At 47.2% G+C, this 17,707-nt stretch overlaps 1 protein-coding gene across 4 annotated transcripts in view; it reads left to right on the top strand.

The window, feature by feature from the left end:
- The window catches only part of tbc1d4 (TBC1 domain family, member 4), a 28,489-nt gene extending 25,615 nt beyond the window's left edge, over nt 1-2,874 (top strand). For all 4 annotated transcript variants that reach the window (XM_067258401.1, XM_067258409.1, XM_067258417.1 and 1 more), the window contains one exon: nt 49-2,874. In XM_067258401.1, coding sequence (XP_067114502.1) covers nt 49-279 — 231 coding nt within the window. In that variant the 3' untranslated portion in view covers nt 280-2,874. The remainder of the gene's footprint in view (nt 1-48) is intronic.
- The last annotated feature ends 14,833 nt before the right edge of the window (nt 2,875-17,707 follow it).

Genomic DNA, 17,707 nt, shown 5'->3' on the forward strand with positions numbered 1-17,707 from the left:
CGGATGTAATTCATTTCTGTGATCGTATTGTGTTTCTCCGCCCTCCAGGCCGCCAGACAGAAGATCCAGAGCCTGGAGACCAACGTGGAGGGCTTCCTGTCCCGGGAGAGCAAGATGAAGCACGTGATCCGCTCCATGGAGCAGGAGAAGGCGACTTTCCAGAAAACCATCGATAGGATGAAGTCCTGCCTGCCTCCGGACGCCCTGGGAGACGTCGAAATGACTTCCATCAAGCCAGGGGCAAACGGCAAAGCCAAGCCCACCGCCACCAGGCCCTGACGGGAGGAGGAGAGGGCGGATGGGGCCTCGGTGAAGGCGGAGGCGAGACGGAGAGGGGAGATGGTTAGGGACTGAGAGGAGGTCAGGGAGTCGCAGACTGAAACAGACATGTCGTCATGGACACGCTGGATCTCTCCATGGCACTCTGCCGTCTTCTGTTGCTACGTGGTCTGGGAGTTGGCAGAATGGACACCGCTAGCTGCCTAGGGGCTAAACTAGGCACCACGATTCAGGAGAGCAAGAAGAAGAGGACTGTGAGCCTATATGTTAGCCTGGGTTCCTTCACTGGAACAGCCCACTCCATATCGCTCTCTTAATCTCAATGTGGTGCAACAGGCTGATGTCGTTTTTTCGTTGTCTCTTCTTTTCTATTTTCTCTATTTGTCAATATACTTGAACGTGACATGAATCGTTTTCCCTCCGTAGAGCTTTGTGAGATCAGCCTTGCTTGTCTGCGACGAGGCGGCATGGAAGCACACGTATGTGTGCAGCTTCACATTCAATGTTGGTCGTGAGGCGCGTCTCTGCGCCTTCACACAGGTGCATGTGTGCCTCTAACATGCTGGAAAGGGAGCTGATGAATTACAGGTGTGTGAGAGAGGCAGACATGCAGCCCTGGCTCGTGCCTTTTCGGGAGAACTACGTCTCACCCAGAGCCGAGGCAGGATGTGAGGTCGTCGGCTTCCTGTGTGACTGACCGCGGTGTTGGCCCACAGTCAGACTGTGGAGGAGGTGGAAGCTGGTGATGTCATCATGTCGAGACCCCCTCCAGGAGGAGGAAGAAGGCAGAGAAGTGATCTGTTTTTGTATTTCTGTGTGTGTATGTGCCAGGGGTATGTGTGTATTGGAGAGAGACAGTGGAGGGGAGATAGGGAGAGAAACCACACAGGAAACATGGAAAACATAAAAAAGTTGGAGAGCAAACGGACTTGGCTGTCTGTTTGGGTCCACTAGGCGCATTACTCTCACACACACACACACACACACATGCACATACACACACACACACTGAACCTGCTGACCTATCTAGTCAGACATTTTCATTGTGTTCCAGGAGGGTTTTTCAGTAGTCTTGTTGTTTCATAGCAGCTCCATGTCTGAGTCATCATCTCCGAAAGCTAGCCTCTCCTCCGACTGAAGAGAAAAGAAACGCTGAGGCCCATTTCAGTTCGAGGTCAGTTCCAATCGGTGTTGTTCCAAAACAAACATAGCAATCTGAAACTCTAATGGAGTTAGCCAAAAAGTACATACATCCGGTTTTAGCATGTCACTAGTTGGTGCTGTGTTTCCTTCACTGACGACTTGGGGAAAACACTATAGATCCCTGATTGGATGCACACTGTCATTTGAGGATCTTCAAACATGCTTTTCACTCCATTTATTTGTATAGTTACAACCATTTGTTATCAGTTCAATACCCTCTGTTATACTAAAAGCAGCCTGCATAGACTGGAGTCAGGAACAAAGAAAGAAGGGGTCTTGAATCCGTTTGAGGCCGATGAATCTGACCTGACAACCTCAGTCAATGTCAAGCAGCTCTGTGACAATCAAGGTGACACAGTAAAGGTTTGAGACCAACACCCACCTGCCTAATATCTGAATGACGAGGTCTTTCTCCTTGTCAGCCACGTTAAGCACACCATATCAGGAATGTCCTTTGTTGAAGTGTTTGAAAGACAGCTAGCATACTGGGCTTTCACATAATCACTTTCTTTTTTCCCCTTCTTCTTCTGCTCTTCTGGGTGTTCAACATTGCTGTTCAATTCTGGGGTGTTGCTTGTGGTTGGGTTTCTGCATTGCTTTTTCTCCAAAGGATCCTCAATCACCATCGTCAGCTTGGTCACACCAAAGATGTTACCCAGCTTTGTCCATCATTGATGACAATACTGTTATTGATGCATTATGTATTGTGTTTTGTTTTATTCAGTACCTTTCTTACTACTCAATGTAAAAGCATCCATTTGCCTAAATGTACAAGCTTTACCAGATTCTAACAAGACCCACAAAAACATCCGTCTTGACTGTCATTCAGCTGCGCCCAGACTTAAGTCGTAAAAATGGGTTTATTGTAAAAACTAAGGTCAGACTCTTGACAATTGATACTTGATTGTATTCAGTACAATTAAGTACAATTAGATTGTTGGTAAAGACATCTTGGGAGAATGGATGGTGGGGGGAGTTTGTTACTTCTGTTCCAAAACTTAAGACTATGGTGAGTGTGTGTACATACAGGTTTTCAGTTTGTGCCAAAAGTCCATCCCCCCTCTCTTTGGCCCAGTTGGGACTGTTGCAGAACTGTAAATATGCCATAGCAGTCATCAGTTTAAAGGGGAAGTACTGTTTGAGGTGTACAAATGGTCACTACTCATCTCCTTTACCTTTAAGAGTCTATTGTAACAGTCTACAATCACTGCCTGTCTGACTGTATTGTTTAAATCACTCCAAAATGAAACACGCTGTTTGTAAAAAAAAAAAAGATACGAAAAAAAAAGGCATTGATGCTGTTCCATCTTGAGACAAGTAAGCCTCCATAATATTCAAAGAAACTGTCACAAGAAGAAAGTCAATAAAGCCACACCTTTACTGCCTTTTCCACTCTCACTGTCTGAGTGTTCCTTCCTACCCATCCTGTCATGATTAAATGATGTATGTGTCAGCTGCAGAGAGGAGCGGGTAGGCGTTGAATACAGAGGAAATGCCAAGCTTTTTTCGAAGCTCTATTTTCAGGTACTTTTAGGGTGTTTTAGTGTCTGCATGTATCCGATGAGGAGAGAAGACCTTCAGGTACAAGACTGGACCTCAAGACAAGGCTCCTGTTGTTTTTTTTATTCTCTGTTGCTGAAGCATTTTACCAAGAGGAAGTGAGTTGTACACACAAACACCACACACACACCTCTTGGTACAACCATGCTCACTTTTTGGCCCAGCACAATGTACAGGGGCAAAAGTTCTACAATATTAGACTACTACAATGACAGAATGCTAACATTTATGATTTGTATTATCTTTACTCCCTGAATATAGTATTCAATATAAGGGAATAATTTCAGTACAGTATGAGTAGTCACTAGACTGTTCATGTAGTGACCACACATTCTGTGGAATGTAATGATGGGGACAAGTTTCTCTCCATACATAGGCCCTGCGGCGGCCAGAGAGAGCTTGGACCGGCGTTGCTATGAGCCCACACTGATTTAGGGTGTGTGTGTGGGGGGCCTTGCACAGAGAGGGCTGCAGTGTCGCTCTACCCAACTTTTACCCCCGGAGCCTGTCACGCACATGCACATACACTATACACACACACAGTAAATCACAGAGGCCCCTCTGCACCCCCCAAGTACAGTTATCCCTCAGCCAGTCACACACACACACACACACACACTACAAAACAGTCCCTTGCTTGCCTCACACCAGTTGTCCCAGAGCCTATCACAGACTCTAAACAAAACGGGCCACATTCCTGTCATATTCCCACACATGGCCTCTTCCTGGGAAGGGGTAGGGGGGTGCTTTGGAGGATCAGGGCCAGGCTGGACACTTCCCCTTGCCAGGCCCTTATCTGCTCTCCGCCCCTCTCTCCATCCCTCCTCTTCTCTCCATCCCTCCCCTCTTTTCCCCGGCCATCCGTCCCTCCTCTTCTGTCCATCCCTCCTCCCCTCACTCCCTCCCCAACTATAATGTACTCCGTGGTGTGGTAATGTAAGACTTCACTGAAGGCTTCGTTAAACCGGGGCTGTACTACATGTGCTGCTGGAGATTCTGAGGAAGAGACCAGAGGAATAATGTAATGTTCATACTGTAGAGAGCCCCAGCATTGAACAATGACTAATTGGGTAATAACACTTCTGTTCTCATATCTGTCTGAAGAACTTCTCTCCTAGACCACTGAAGTATGACTGTGCGCGTGTGTGTGTGTGTTAGAGAGAGTGAGAAGGATCGGGGTCATTGCAGCGAGGGAAAGCTGAAAGACAATGTCGGAGGGGGAAGGCTGAGTTGGAGAAAAGACTGGTGGGAGTAGCGTGGAGGGTCCTCCTGCCTTATATGGGCGACATACTGGCTGGCCGTAGGCACAGATAAATATCTGTATGCCGTGTAAAAAGTGTGCGTATGTCAAAAGCGATTTCCGTCCTCAGCATGCACCTTCTACTAGTGCGGGGAAGGAGGGACAGGAGAACGGAGCGATTGGGAAGTGCTGTTCAGCACTGAAGAGGTCTGTGGCTGCGTCGAAGCAGAACTGCGTCGAGGCGGGCCCCTTCGAGGCGCAGCGGGGGGGGTGAGGGGGACGGAGGAGGAGGACGGGGGGGGGGGGGGGGGGGGGGGGCGGAGAAAGGCAGTGGGGGCGAGAAGAAAGAGAGTGCGGGGGAGGAGAGAGAGGGGGCATGCAGACGGAAACAGCTGGAGGGGAGGGACAGAGACTCAGGTGGGTTCTGTCGAGTCCAGAGAGAGAGAAGCTGTCTCCCTCGAGGCTTGTACACACACGCGCGCTCACACACACTATTCCCTTCTCCCTCACCCCCCACCCTTCATCAGCCCACCCTCTATGCAGCTACCACCCCCAACGGACTAGCTTACACCCCCAGCTGTAGGTTTCATCTGCCTATAGAAATGTTCTCACTCTCTCGTAAATCTTTCTGCTTCTCTTTCTCTGTTGACTCTGTTTTTTTATGCTCCAGGTATAGGTGTGTTAGACCCTGTGTTCCTGGGAGGGGAGGGTGCTGAAGGAGAGAGAGAGAGAGATGGAGAGACAGAGAGAGAAACTTTGGTACTGGAGAACCACAATGAAGCCACATTTGAATACCCTCACTGTTCTGTTCCTAGTCTCCAATCCTGGGGTTGGAAGGGGGGGGGGAGTACTCCCTGTGGCCTCCCCTGTGGCCCCTGCTGAACATAGGTAGGTACCCCGCCTGGAGAATCTCCTGATTAATGACACGCCTGTCAGCTCTCGTCATCCTCAGAAGGAGCACCTCTCTCTCAATTTTGTTCTCGCTCTTTTACTTCCTCTCTGCCTAGTCGTCCATTCCATTCCCCTCATATCTGCCCATCCTTCCTATTTTTCCTTCTTCCTTCTTCCACTTCCCCCACCCCCTGGGATTGCCAAAGAGCCATGCTACCCAGAATCCCTTGGGGCCCTCTGCACAGTTTGGGGTTTACCTGATACAACGCCTTATTCGTCTACTGACGACTGGGGATTTTGTGTGTGTGTGTGTGTATGTATACAGTATGTATGTGATATCTGTGTGTGTGTGTGGGGGGGGGGGGGGGGGGGGGGGAGTGGGGAGGGGTATAAAAGCTCACACACACATACCCCTGGGAGTCTCCTTTCCCTCTGTCTCTATATGTCTTCCTCCCTTTGCCCCCTTATTCCCTCTTCCCCCTTCCTCCCACTCCCCCCCCCCCCCCCCCCCCCATGCGCACATACTCCAACGTCCACTTCCAGGAAGACAGATCCACCGGCAGGTACTGACAGACGGGGACCTCAGACAGAGCCAGAGAGCAGAAAGGATGCTCCACAGAGCAGAAGCGCAGAAGCGATCCGTCATGAGATCTTATGGGGAGAGAGACGGGCCACAGCTGAGGGCTCCATGTGTGTGTGTGTGTGTGTGTGTGTGTGTGAGGTCCCAGGTGACCCCAGAGGAGCTGACAGGCGGTACGTGGTTCTGCTGCTCTGTCTGTAAACATACTATTGCTGAGCCCCGGCCCGGCCCAGAGTCATATCGAAGCACTTCGATGATTAATGTAAGAATAACAGAACCACAGACAAAGAGAAGGATGAGATAGTTCCACCTCGACATACTGGCCCGGGTCCTGCATTCAGTCCAGCTCACTGCAGATGGAAGATCCAACTCCTTTTGGGACACTATACAGATACCCCTCCTGCTTCCTGCCATTCAGATCTGACATTATCTATGAAAGGCTCGTGTGTGCTTAGGGAAAAGCCCATACCATTCTGTGTATGATATCAGCGATATGGGAGGGAGGAGAGGCAGTGCTGACATCATGCTCTGTGTGTGTGTGTGTGTGTGTGTACACCGGCATACGTACATCCTCTTTCACAAGGCCACAGGGGCCCTAGCCTCCTAGCTGGCCTATGGGCAGAGTCTGTTTGTGTGAGTCACAGTGTGCTGGACACAGTCTAACGTCACACTGTAGAGACCCAGAGAAGCTCAATGAAAACAGGGGTGTGTAGGCGTGGGTGTTTGTGTGTAAAGCCATATTGTGTCAGCACTGCAAACATCCTTCCAGAACCTTCTTCTTCCACCTCCCCCATATGTCATTGATCGAGAAAATGCTCTGTTTCCAAATATTTATTGTTCTGAGCTGTGTGTGTGTGCGTGCAAGTGTGTGTGTCTTTCTGTTTTATTGTCTCGCCTTGCTTGTGCCCATGTGTCGATTTTGTACCCAGTGGCATTCTGCGGAGGTGTGTGTGACAGACTGATGATCCTTTCAGGTCAGAGTATGATGCCACCACGCCTTCCTTCCTTCATTTCTTTCTTTCTTTTCTTGCTTGCTTACAGGCTCCACAGCCTAATCGCCCTCCATCCCTCCTCCATCCTCCCCTCTCTCATCCCTCTGTTCGTCGCCAGATACAATCCCTACCATGTTAACAAACGTAAAAAAACGTTGACTTTGATCCTCCTACTTCTAACTAGACAACGCCCACTGTCGACTACAACACATTACCACGCACGCAGATCTCTCTCTCTGCTTGAGGTAGTCAGTCACTCTCTCTCTCTTCCCCACCCACCCACTCTTTCTCCCTATTCCTTTTACAGGCTATTAAATGTCTTTGTGTCACACACCCACTCTCAGCCCTCCTTCTGTCCCCCCTTTCCTCTCTCTTTCTTTTTCTCATTCAAATATGAAATGGATTTATTGGCATGATGTTTTCCCTTCAAAAAGCAAGTACATTTAAGAGAGAAAAGTAGAACATATTTCTTTAATTCCAGGAATCTGGGTGTGTATGAGTGTGCGCACTTGAATTGGGCAACAGTTTCCACTTTATCACTGAATATTTTGTTTCTCACTGCCATGAAATGAAGGTAACATGGGGGCCAGAGAGTTAACGATAGGTATACTGTTGAGAGGATACCATAGAAATCTAAATGTTTCATGTCAAAATAACATCCCAGTTCCAAACAACATGTCATCAAATATACTAATTATAAGCATTTGCTGCTCTATTCAGTTGTTCAGATTCTAGTTTTTACTTTCATCATTTGCCTGTATTAGCCGTATTGGAAATATTGTTGGTTCCTAATGTCTAACTAAAGATGTCAGTTGTATTATGTATGTGTGTGTGTGTGTCTGTGTGTGTGTGGTAGGGGGTAGAAAAAGTGATGGTTGGGTAGAGATACCTGATCTGATTATACTGCTTTAATTTACATTGCTGATAATTGTATCTAACATCTTTTAAATGATAAACATGTACTTTTCTTGAAATTGTGTGGCCCACCAGGCAAGCCTATACATTTTTGGTTTCCCCCTTAACGATGCCCCTGTCAGTAGTAGTGGTTAATTGACAAGGTTGTTCAGCAAATCGTTTTTTTGGGGAGGGGGGGATTGAAAAGAGAGTTCACATTCTGTCTGTTTTCACTAGAAGAATGAGCACAATACATTGAAATGCGTCTGAAATGTTTACCGTTTTGTAAACAATGGAGCCATTGATCACTCACATGGGCACTTCACTAGCTAACATAAAGAAGAAAGTATCATCATCAAAATACAGGTAGAGTATACAATTTATCAAAATATATGTCACACCCATGGCTGTGCTCTTGTTTAACCCTCGTGCTGCCTTCGGGTCACATGACCCAAAGGTTCATAACGAACCATCGTTGTGTTTACCCAATTTTACCCAATACAAAAACAAATAAAAATAATTTTCTTTTAACCATTCCAATGTGGGGGGTCTGAGACAGCCCGACAGTTAAAAGAAAATGCTTCACTTTGTTTTTGTATGAGGTAAATTTGTCGCAATACGACGGTGGGTCACAATGACTGATGGGTCAGAATGACCCGAAGATAACACAAGGGTTAAGGTGATGGTTTTCCCTGGCCGACTGTTTCCCTTTGTCTGATTACCTCCACCTGTGTCTTGGTAAGTGTCTATGTAAGGTTTTGAGTTTGCTCGTTTGTTGTAGTTTATGTCTGTCATGGTTTCTCCCTTGTCACTTTTGTGTCGTGAGGTCCCTATGTGTGTGTACACCCTACGTGTTTTTTTGGAAGACAATAAATATATTTGTGGTTTTCGATGCTGCCCACCTTGCCTCTCTCTGCTTTTGGGTCCAACTGCTATGTCTCGCCCTGATAGTATATATGTGTGTGTGTGTATATATATGTAACGGACGTGGCCTCGCCCCCGTCGGAGGTTGAACCCTAGCATTGAACCCACCACCTCCGACATCCCACGCACGACCACCACCAGCTACGCCAACAAAAAGCTGGTGATTTGTCAGTGCAGGTGGTCAGTATATATGATATTTATCGTTATTTGAGTTGTTGTTTGTTTTGGTGCTTCCTGAGTCTCTCAAGTTTTATAGTCTCCAAGATTTTCTACCACTTGAGACAGCCCGACAGTTAAAAGAAAATGCTTCACTTTGTTTTTGTATGAGGTAAATTTGTCGCAATACGAAGGTGGGTCACAATGACTGATGGGTCAGAATGACCCGAAGATAACACAAGGGTTAACTCTCAATATTTATTTCTCTCTTTCTTATCCATCCTCACTATTCTGATCCTTCTCCCCTCTGTCCGTGCTGTATCACTGTGATACTTGGAGAGTTTGATTTCCCACTGTGTATCATTAACCTTTCATGCCTCTTCATGGCTAACCACAATCAGAGCAGAGTACCGTCTGGGTCTGGAGCAGGGGAAGGGAGAGAGAGCTCACACTTACTCATCCTGGGATAGCGGACTCCAACGAGTCCATGAGAGAAAACAGAGATCCTAGCTAGTCCACGAGAGAGAACAGAGATCCCAGCTAGTCCACAAGAGAGAACAGAGATCCTAGCTAGTCCACAAGAGAGAACAGAGATCCTAGCTAGTCCACAAAAGAGAACAAAGATCCTAACTAGTCCACGAGAGAGATCAGAGCTCCTAGCTAGGCTACAGGAGAGAACAGAGATCCTAACAAGTTCGCAGAAGACAAAATAAATCCTTATTGTAAGCCCAGACGGATAGTGATGCTCTATATTATCCACCACTACATTACAGCTGCTTCATCTCTTTGTGCTGTAAGTTCCAGCTCTACAGATTATGGCTGGAAGGGAGACATTCTTCAATGAATAATAACCATTCTGCACTCAAATGTAAACAGATACACCATGTGCTTTACTCTTCAGTAGGGCAATGGCTACTAATGATGGGAGGAAAAGAAAAAGACCATCTATCTACCCCATGTATCTTTAAATGAGGTGTCTCTTGGCTCTGCCTGATATTTGTGTGTGTGTGTGTGGACGAAGTGGTCTGTAACAAGCTAACACACAGCCCAACCCAGTGGAGGCAGGCAGGGTGTGTGTGTGTGTTCCTGTGTGTGTGTGCATGTGTATGTCTACATACGTGCGTGCGTGTGTGTGCTGGATGTGGAGATTGAATGGAGCCTTTCAGTTCTACTGCTTGTCTCCCCGGGGGTGAGAGACTGGTTGCCATGGTTATCCTGGAATCCTGCCGCTAATGGGTGGGAGTTTGTGTAGCTCTGGCAACCTGGCCTGTCTAGGGCGGAACACTCACTGTTTGTGTGTGTGTGTTTGTGTGTGTGTGTGTGTGTGTGTGTTTGCGTAAGCTCTGGGGGTGGGGTGGAGAGGGATGTCTTTCAGGACATAGGAGGTCACATATGTGCAGCTTCCATTTGTACAGGCGCGCAGACACACGCATGCACTAGTGCACACGCACATACTAAAACACAGGCCGTCCTGCTGTATACATCGACATGTTTGGCCATATACTGCTCTGTAGATCCCTTCCAAGCACTGTGGATATATAACCCATTGCCCTTGTGAGACGCTTTGTCTAAACTCTTCTCTGTACAACATGTCTCAGTCCAAACAGTAGCAATAGCTGATGCCACTTGTCACGCCAAGCTCGGTTTGGTTGGATATTTATCACATTCAACCACTTTTGAAAGAGACACTTTCTGTTAGTACTGTAGAATACAGTGAACATAAACAACATTGCTAATTAATTTAGTGATGAAATTATGTTCTTGTTTTACATGGTTATTGCGGGGATGGTAGCTACTCTTCCCGATGGTGAAATAGTTAGTGTACTGTACTCTACTGTACTCAACCCCACCCCACCCCCATCCCCTCAAGCTACTGGCTAACTGGTGGCACTGACAAACTCACACACAGAAAAAGCACACTCACAGCCCAGCAGACACACACAGCCCAGCACAGTGCACATCAATGCCGTGGGCGAATACTCTGCAATAAAACAAGAAATACATATAACGCCCTTTACTAATGAGAGTTTCCTGATAAGGTCCTGCTTCACTCTCCGCCCTATGACACTCTGGTGTCAGTCTGTGGTTGTTTTGCTAATACCGATCTTCTACAATATGTATATGAATACTGCAATGATGTGTCTGTGACAGCTGCACACAAGCCTTGAAGACAGAGTACAATTATTAGCTGTCAATGTTGCAGTGACATTTAGTTTTGAAAGAGGAAATGGTCCCAATTGTGATGTTGTAGAGGGCCAGCACTCATGTGCTGTGGTTCCATGTCTGCTAGTTCCACATACAGTATGTCCTGCCAGCATGTGTTTCTCATGAAGGAATTACTTCTAAATGTAATTCATTACAAGAATCGTACTTTTCAAAGCTTGTTCACCATACAGAAAGTAAATGTAGCCACTCAAAAACATTGTCAGAAGAGTGAGTGTGCTTTAACAAACGAGAATAATTGTTAGAATTATTTAGATACTGTTGTACATTTTCTACATTTTCTATTGTCTACATGTTATATTTTAAAACTCTTATATGTTTACCGTATGCACCTTCCTGCCATAGTAAATTCCTTGTTTGTGCAAACTTGGCGAATAAAGTTGATTCTAACTCTGAGAGTCATTCTTGATATGCTAACAGTATTACTGTACATTTTCCACTAGTTTGATTATTTTTTACTCAAGAAAAATCTGTCTTCTGCTAGTTCTACAGTACAGATGTCCTCCCAGCTGGGATCTGTCTTGGAACGCTGGTCCTAACTCTGTTTGGACCCCCATCGATTTCCAGACATTTGGCTTCAGATTCCCTCCTGTCTCCCTCACAACCTGCAGGAGCAGCCAGCTCCCTGTACCTGGGAAGAATGATTGAGAATATTTCTCCAGTAGAACAATCCAACCAAATCCACCAAAGCAGTATTGGTGATTGCGACCAACCCACATTGTGGGCCCTAAAAGTTAGCCTTAAGGCAAGAGGATGAAATCATTTGTTGGGAAACATGCGGGTGATTAATGCGGTGTGGTGTTATTCATATTGGAACGCGAACCCTCTCTGACAGGAATGAGCCCTGGAAACACAGACACACACACACACACACACACACACACACACACACACACACAGACCTCCCTCGAAACCCCAGTGAGACGAGGCTCAAGAATGTGGGCGGGGGCTTGTGGTGAGGACCCCAGCGAATCTGGAGGGGTGGGGGGGTTGCAGGGAAGGGGAAGGGGGGGGGAAGAAGGACCCTGGGCCCTTCCTCCTTTGCTCCTTAGCCCAGATGCCTGCCAGGCAGTTATGTAAGACAGTAAACACTCAGGCGTTGTTACAGAGCGCCAGGCCAACCAAGGGCCAGCCAGCCAGCTCTGAAACCACCACTCTCTCTCTTCTGCTCTATCAAGCCTCATTACTCACTGATTATACAAGTACTTTGAGAGAGATGGAGAACCAGAAGTTCACTTTGTCTACCCAAGAAAGTGTCTGGACGAGCTGAAATGTGGATATTCTGCAGTTGAGATGAAGTTCGGCGATCTAGAAGTTGCCTCAAAATGGGACTTCCGAACACTTAGTCACATCGTCACAGGATTGAGTCTTGAGATGAGGAACAGATCTCCATCCAAGCCTTTTCCCCTCCTTCTTTCATAGTTTTTTCTGCTAACTTCAGCTCTCTAGTCTCAGCCCAGTGGCTCTCCTAGTACATCCTGTATGTCTCATTGTCTTATGTAATGTACTGTATATCATACATTGCTCCAAGCAGCAGTGACAGCTATCCTAAATGGTAGTTCCTTGCATCTCCCTCCATTGCTATCCGTGCCTTTATCTCCATGACAGACTTTGTTAAAAAAACGACTTAAAGCGGGTCAGAAAAACATTCACCCTAATCCGTTATTTTTGCATGTTTCACCCCCATCTGTCTCTCCCCCCACTCCCCCCTTCCAAAGTTTCCACTCACTACAGCCCAGACAGTCTTCTCCTGACTCCTCGCCACCCCATGCTCTCACTGTCCAACTATTTAACTAACCGCAGGGAAACAGCTTTAATTTCAGCTCAGCACTCGGGCCCCGCTTGGCCCTGCTCAGCCCAGCTCCCCATTTAGTCCTCCCCTCTCCCCCTTAGGGGTCTTTTTGGAAACCTTGTGTGTGTTAACCCAAACAGCCAAACTCAGCTAGAAAGGTATATCTGAAAGACATCCTGCCAGCCAGCCAGCCAGCTAGTCAAACAGTCATCCAAGAGCTAGTCAGGCAGACAGACAGACATTGGCCCCTGCCGCTAACTCGGGGAGACCCAAGGGACTCGTACGTCAGTCAGACGAGCGTCTCTTAGGGGTGGTAAGGTTAGTTATAGCTCTTTAAAAGCTGCTTTCCACCTCATCCATCCCTAGTGAGGTACTCTTGGACGACTTTCAGTTGGTGGCTGGACATAAACCCACACAAAGACAACACACACATAGCTCTTCTGGGTTCACTCATTCCTCTTTAATACTTGAGCTCAATAGGAACTGTTTGCCTGCATAGACCAGAGGACCATCTGTCTAGGTGTCTGCTGTTTTAGTGGTTAACTGGCCTAATCCAATTGATTATGACTTAGTATTTGAATACTGGATGTGAAGTGCTTACAAATACCCATGTTCAAACATTGTCCTTCAAATGTCCATACAGGTCCTTCACAGATATGTCCAGAAATAAATCCAGCATGTTTGTACCATTAGCTGTGGGTTATTCATCTCTAAAGCGAGGCTGGGCTAAAGAAAGATAATAACAACCGCTTCCAGAGAGGAAACTGACTGTCCAGGCTCTGAGTATGTGAGTGCTGAGTGTGCGGTTCCTGGAGTCTGGATGAAGGAGAATTCATTGCTGGTGTTTGAGAAGGGAGGGCCCACACCAGCCACCCTGGGGGCTTGTTATCCTTCTCCCAGGTCAGGGTATGGGGGGGACCAACTGGCTTAATGAACACCCCTGTCCTCTCTTTGTGTGTGTGTATGTGAGCAAGAGGGAGAGAGAATAAGTGCTCGGGAATGATAGACAGGGAGAGAGGGAAAACTGTGTGACTAAGGGGAAGAAGGGTGGATTAATGAACACTCTTGTACAGGTTTTCTGTGTGTGTGTGTGTGTGAGAGAGTGCGACAGAGAGGGAGGGAGGAGTTGGGGTGTCTAGGTGGCCTAATGAACACTCCTGTCCGCTCCCCACTCAGGTTCCAATCAGGACATACACTGTGCACAACCACCCCCTTTGTGTGTGTGTGTGTGTGTCTGTGTGTGTGTGTGTGTGTGTGTGAGTTGCCTTACTAGCAAGATGTTACTGGATGCAGTAACTAAATAATTGATGTGCAGGAAAGTGTGGATTTATCAACCTCCACACCTCCCATTGCAGCCTCTCTCAGTCTGGTTAGGAGGCGAGGCCAGGGTGTGCAAGTTTCAGAGACTGTAAGTGAGGCTGAGTAATACTGGTCAGAACTCTGCTTTCCACCAATCTAGTACCACCAATTCAGTACAGAAAATACAATCAACTGATCATTCACTATTCTTGCAGTACCAGCGCTTCTTTCGTTCTAAACTGCTATTTTCAGTAAATTACGACAATGCAGTAATTACCTGTGTATTAATTTGTATGAATATGTCTGGCCTGGATTTGACCCACTCCATTGGTGTGAAGGTGCATCACTATACTATAGGTGTATAATGTGTTCAGTGGAAAGTCAGTAGGACTAGTAAGATGTAAACCCCCTGAAGGGTTAGGTCCAAGCGTGACCCGAAACATTACAATGGCCGAGTCTGTGATGGCTGGTCCTGTTAGATTAAAACAGGGGTCCCCAAACTACGGCACACATTTGGACCGGCCCTCTGAACAATGCCAGCTACTTTTTTTTCTTCTTTTTAATAAAAAACAAAAAACAAAATAAAGTTTACACTTATTAATATGTATAAGTAAGTAAATGTTTTGATTTCAATAGCAATGAATATGAAAAAAGGTCATTACGATAGTAATAATGCTCTTTTGATAGGCTATATATCCCTTGATATGTACGGCGCATAACAAAATAATAAACTAATCTTGCATAATAAAAACATTTAAAATCATAATAACATTTCCACAATAATACTGGTTCTCAGGGCAGGACCCTCAGACCAGCAGATTTCGTCCCCCCCAATGTTGACTCCATGGCTCCGGCCCATGTCATTATCTGTTACAGACCCACCCGGCCCCACATTAAAGAAAGGAAAAATGATCTGGCCCTCGCAGAAAAAGGTTTTGGGACCCCTGGATTAGAACATGGCCACCCAACACCAGGTTATAAAACTGAGGCTTGAAATGTTCTTTGCACATTATACACACACACTCACACACACACAAATAGTTTGGTCTACCACAAGTCCTTATCCCAAAACACTGGCAGTTCAAAATTAGTCAGGTACAAAGGGAAGAGCCAACCTTTAGAGGGAACTGATGAGTGTATGAAAGAGTCTTTGCCAGTGTCTGTCAAACACATTGCTTATTGATAATGTGTGTACATATCTGTGTACTTGAGTATATGTGTGTGTGTTTTACACTATCTGTATGTATGTGCGTACAGGATCTGTATGTATATGTGTTTCAGGATCTGTATGTGTGTGAAAAGAGAAGGAGGAAGGGTTTCGGGTCGGAAAAGTGAACATTACTGGAATGCCCCCCGCAAAGCCTGGCCTGTGGAGTGTGTATGTTGGGGTGGGGGGGTTGGGGGTGGGGGTGTGGTGGGGGGCGGCGGTTGGAGCGTTCTGGCATGAAGAGGCAGGGGTCCAGGGCCAGAGTCGGAGGGTGTGTGTGTGTGTGTGTGTGGGGGGGGGGGGGGGGCTCCACAACGCAGGAATTCTTTCCAGCAGGGAATGTCCTGAATCAAACACAGGGCCAATCCTGGCCCCCCCGGTTGTTTGAGAAGGTAATGTAATATTAGGGACTCGGTGGTCACAATGATAAATATCTCTGACAGGAAAAATATCTCTGCTCTTACAAGTCATCTGAATGGAAGCAACAAAAAAGGAAACTATTTTAACCCTTGTTGGACAGAAGTAACAAAAAACCCTAAGAAAAAAGACTGGAAACACAAATTCCTACAAAACACTCCTGAAAACAGTGACCGAGTCCAAGGAAAGAACTACATTCGACCCCTCCGGTGTCGGCATATCCAGCAGGAGAGAAGCAGACAGACAGAGAGAGATATGGAGAAAGAGAGAGAAAGACAGAGAGTTGGAGACACAGAGAGAAAGAGATAGAGATGGAGAAAGAGAGAAAGAAAGAGAGAGATGGAGAAAGAGAGAGGTAGAAAGAGAAAGAGAGAGAGAGATGGAGAAAAAGAGAGAAAGCCTCTGAGCCCCAACAACAGCAACAGCAGCATCCATGGTGATGTAACGTGGAGAGCTAGAGCCTTACGATTGCTGCTAGCCTGGCGAGCGAGCGATGCACTCCAGGCTGTGCACTAGGCCCGGTGCCACACACCTTCGCCCACACACCCTCCCACCGCCCAGCACCTCGCACTCACACACACACAAGGCACACTCGCAGCCCCGGCTGCTAGCACACAGATAAAGGAGAGCTCATTGATGTGGAGGCACTTTTGAGGCTAAGGAGGAGATATGTTGAACATGGCGGTGTCTTAGCGGTAGCATTCGGTTAGAATCTGATTACACAGAACTAAACTATGGTTGGGCTTGGACTGAAGGGTTGAATATTATGCATTTACCACAGCTTTAGGGGTTCTGGTGAGTGAGTGTGTGTTGTATGACTGTTTTAACATATTTTTTGTTAATAAATTCCCTCGGACCGAGCCATGTTCAGCTAACACCATCAACTCCATTGGGAGTCCATCTCTGCATTACAATGTTTATGAATGAGCTCTGTACACAGTCACAAACAAATGCAGGGCTTACACTGCTGAATATATATGGCTTTAGCCACAATCTAAGACGTGTCCTTCGGTTCATTATCATTTGATCGAGGATACGAACACTATATTGTTAGTGTTGGGTTGAACTAAGTCTTTGGATTTAGAATGAACAAAGGCTCACGCTTCTTTGCCCACCATACCGCTACCCTCCCCTCCTCTACCCTGCCCTACCCTACCCCTAGCAGACCTCACCCAATTCTCCGCCCTACCTCACCATACCCCCACCTGCCTGAGTCTCACCTTACCCTACCCTACTCCACCCCTCCCATCCCTCTCCACACCACCTCTCCTTGCCCACCTTGACCCTACCCCACCCTACCACAGCCCACCCAACTCTTCCTAACCCTGCCTACACCACCCTGCTTTTTCATTATACCTCCCCTCCCTATGCCACCCCAGCCCAAAGTCCCCTTGACACCCTAGAACGTGAGCCTCAGGGCCCTGGACATTCCTGGGCTGGTGCCGCTTACAGTGCAAATGCCTGTAGCTGCATCACTGCTGCTCTGTGTCCAGATTGCTGTCATCCTGGACATGACATGAGGCTCTGGATCTGGTGGCTCTGGGGAGGCCACACTCTAGAGGCTCTCTCGGTTTTCCTCTCCCTCCTCTCCCTCCTCTCCTCGACCTCCTCTCCTCCTCTCCTCTCCTCTCCCTCCTCTCCTCTCCTCCTCTCCTCTCCTCCTCTCCTCGACCTCCTCTCCCTCCTCTCCTTCTCCTCCCCTCTCCTCCAACCTTTTTTCTCAATCGCTCTCTTTCTCCTTTGTCTAAATCTCCGCTACCACATGTCCCTCTCTTTTACATTGTCGTCTCAGTCTCTACCTTTTAACCCCTCTCCATTTTCTCTCTCTCTGGTTGCCAGTGTCTTCCAGACAGGTACACCGTGCCCTCGTGATACCAGGGTAACACTTAACAATTGCCAGACACTGAGACACGCCACCCTTATTAGACAGCCATAGGAAAAAAGGGAAGGGGGGGGGGGGGGGGGGGGTGGGGGGGGGGGGCAGAAGGAGGAGAGAGAGAGAGATAGAGAGAGAGATGACAGCCTCTGCTCTGGTCTGATACTGCACACA

The sequence above is a fragment of the Osmerus mordax genome, chromosome 2, assembly GCF_038355195.1.
Source record: "Osmerus mordax isolate fOsmMor3 chromosome 2, fOsmMor3.pri, whole genome shotgun sequence".
Taxonomy (NCBI): Eukaryota; Metazoa; Chordata; class Actinopteri; order Osmeriformes; family Osmeridae; genus Osmerus; species Osmerus mordax.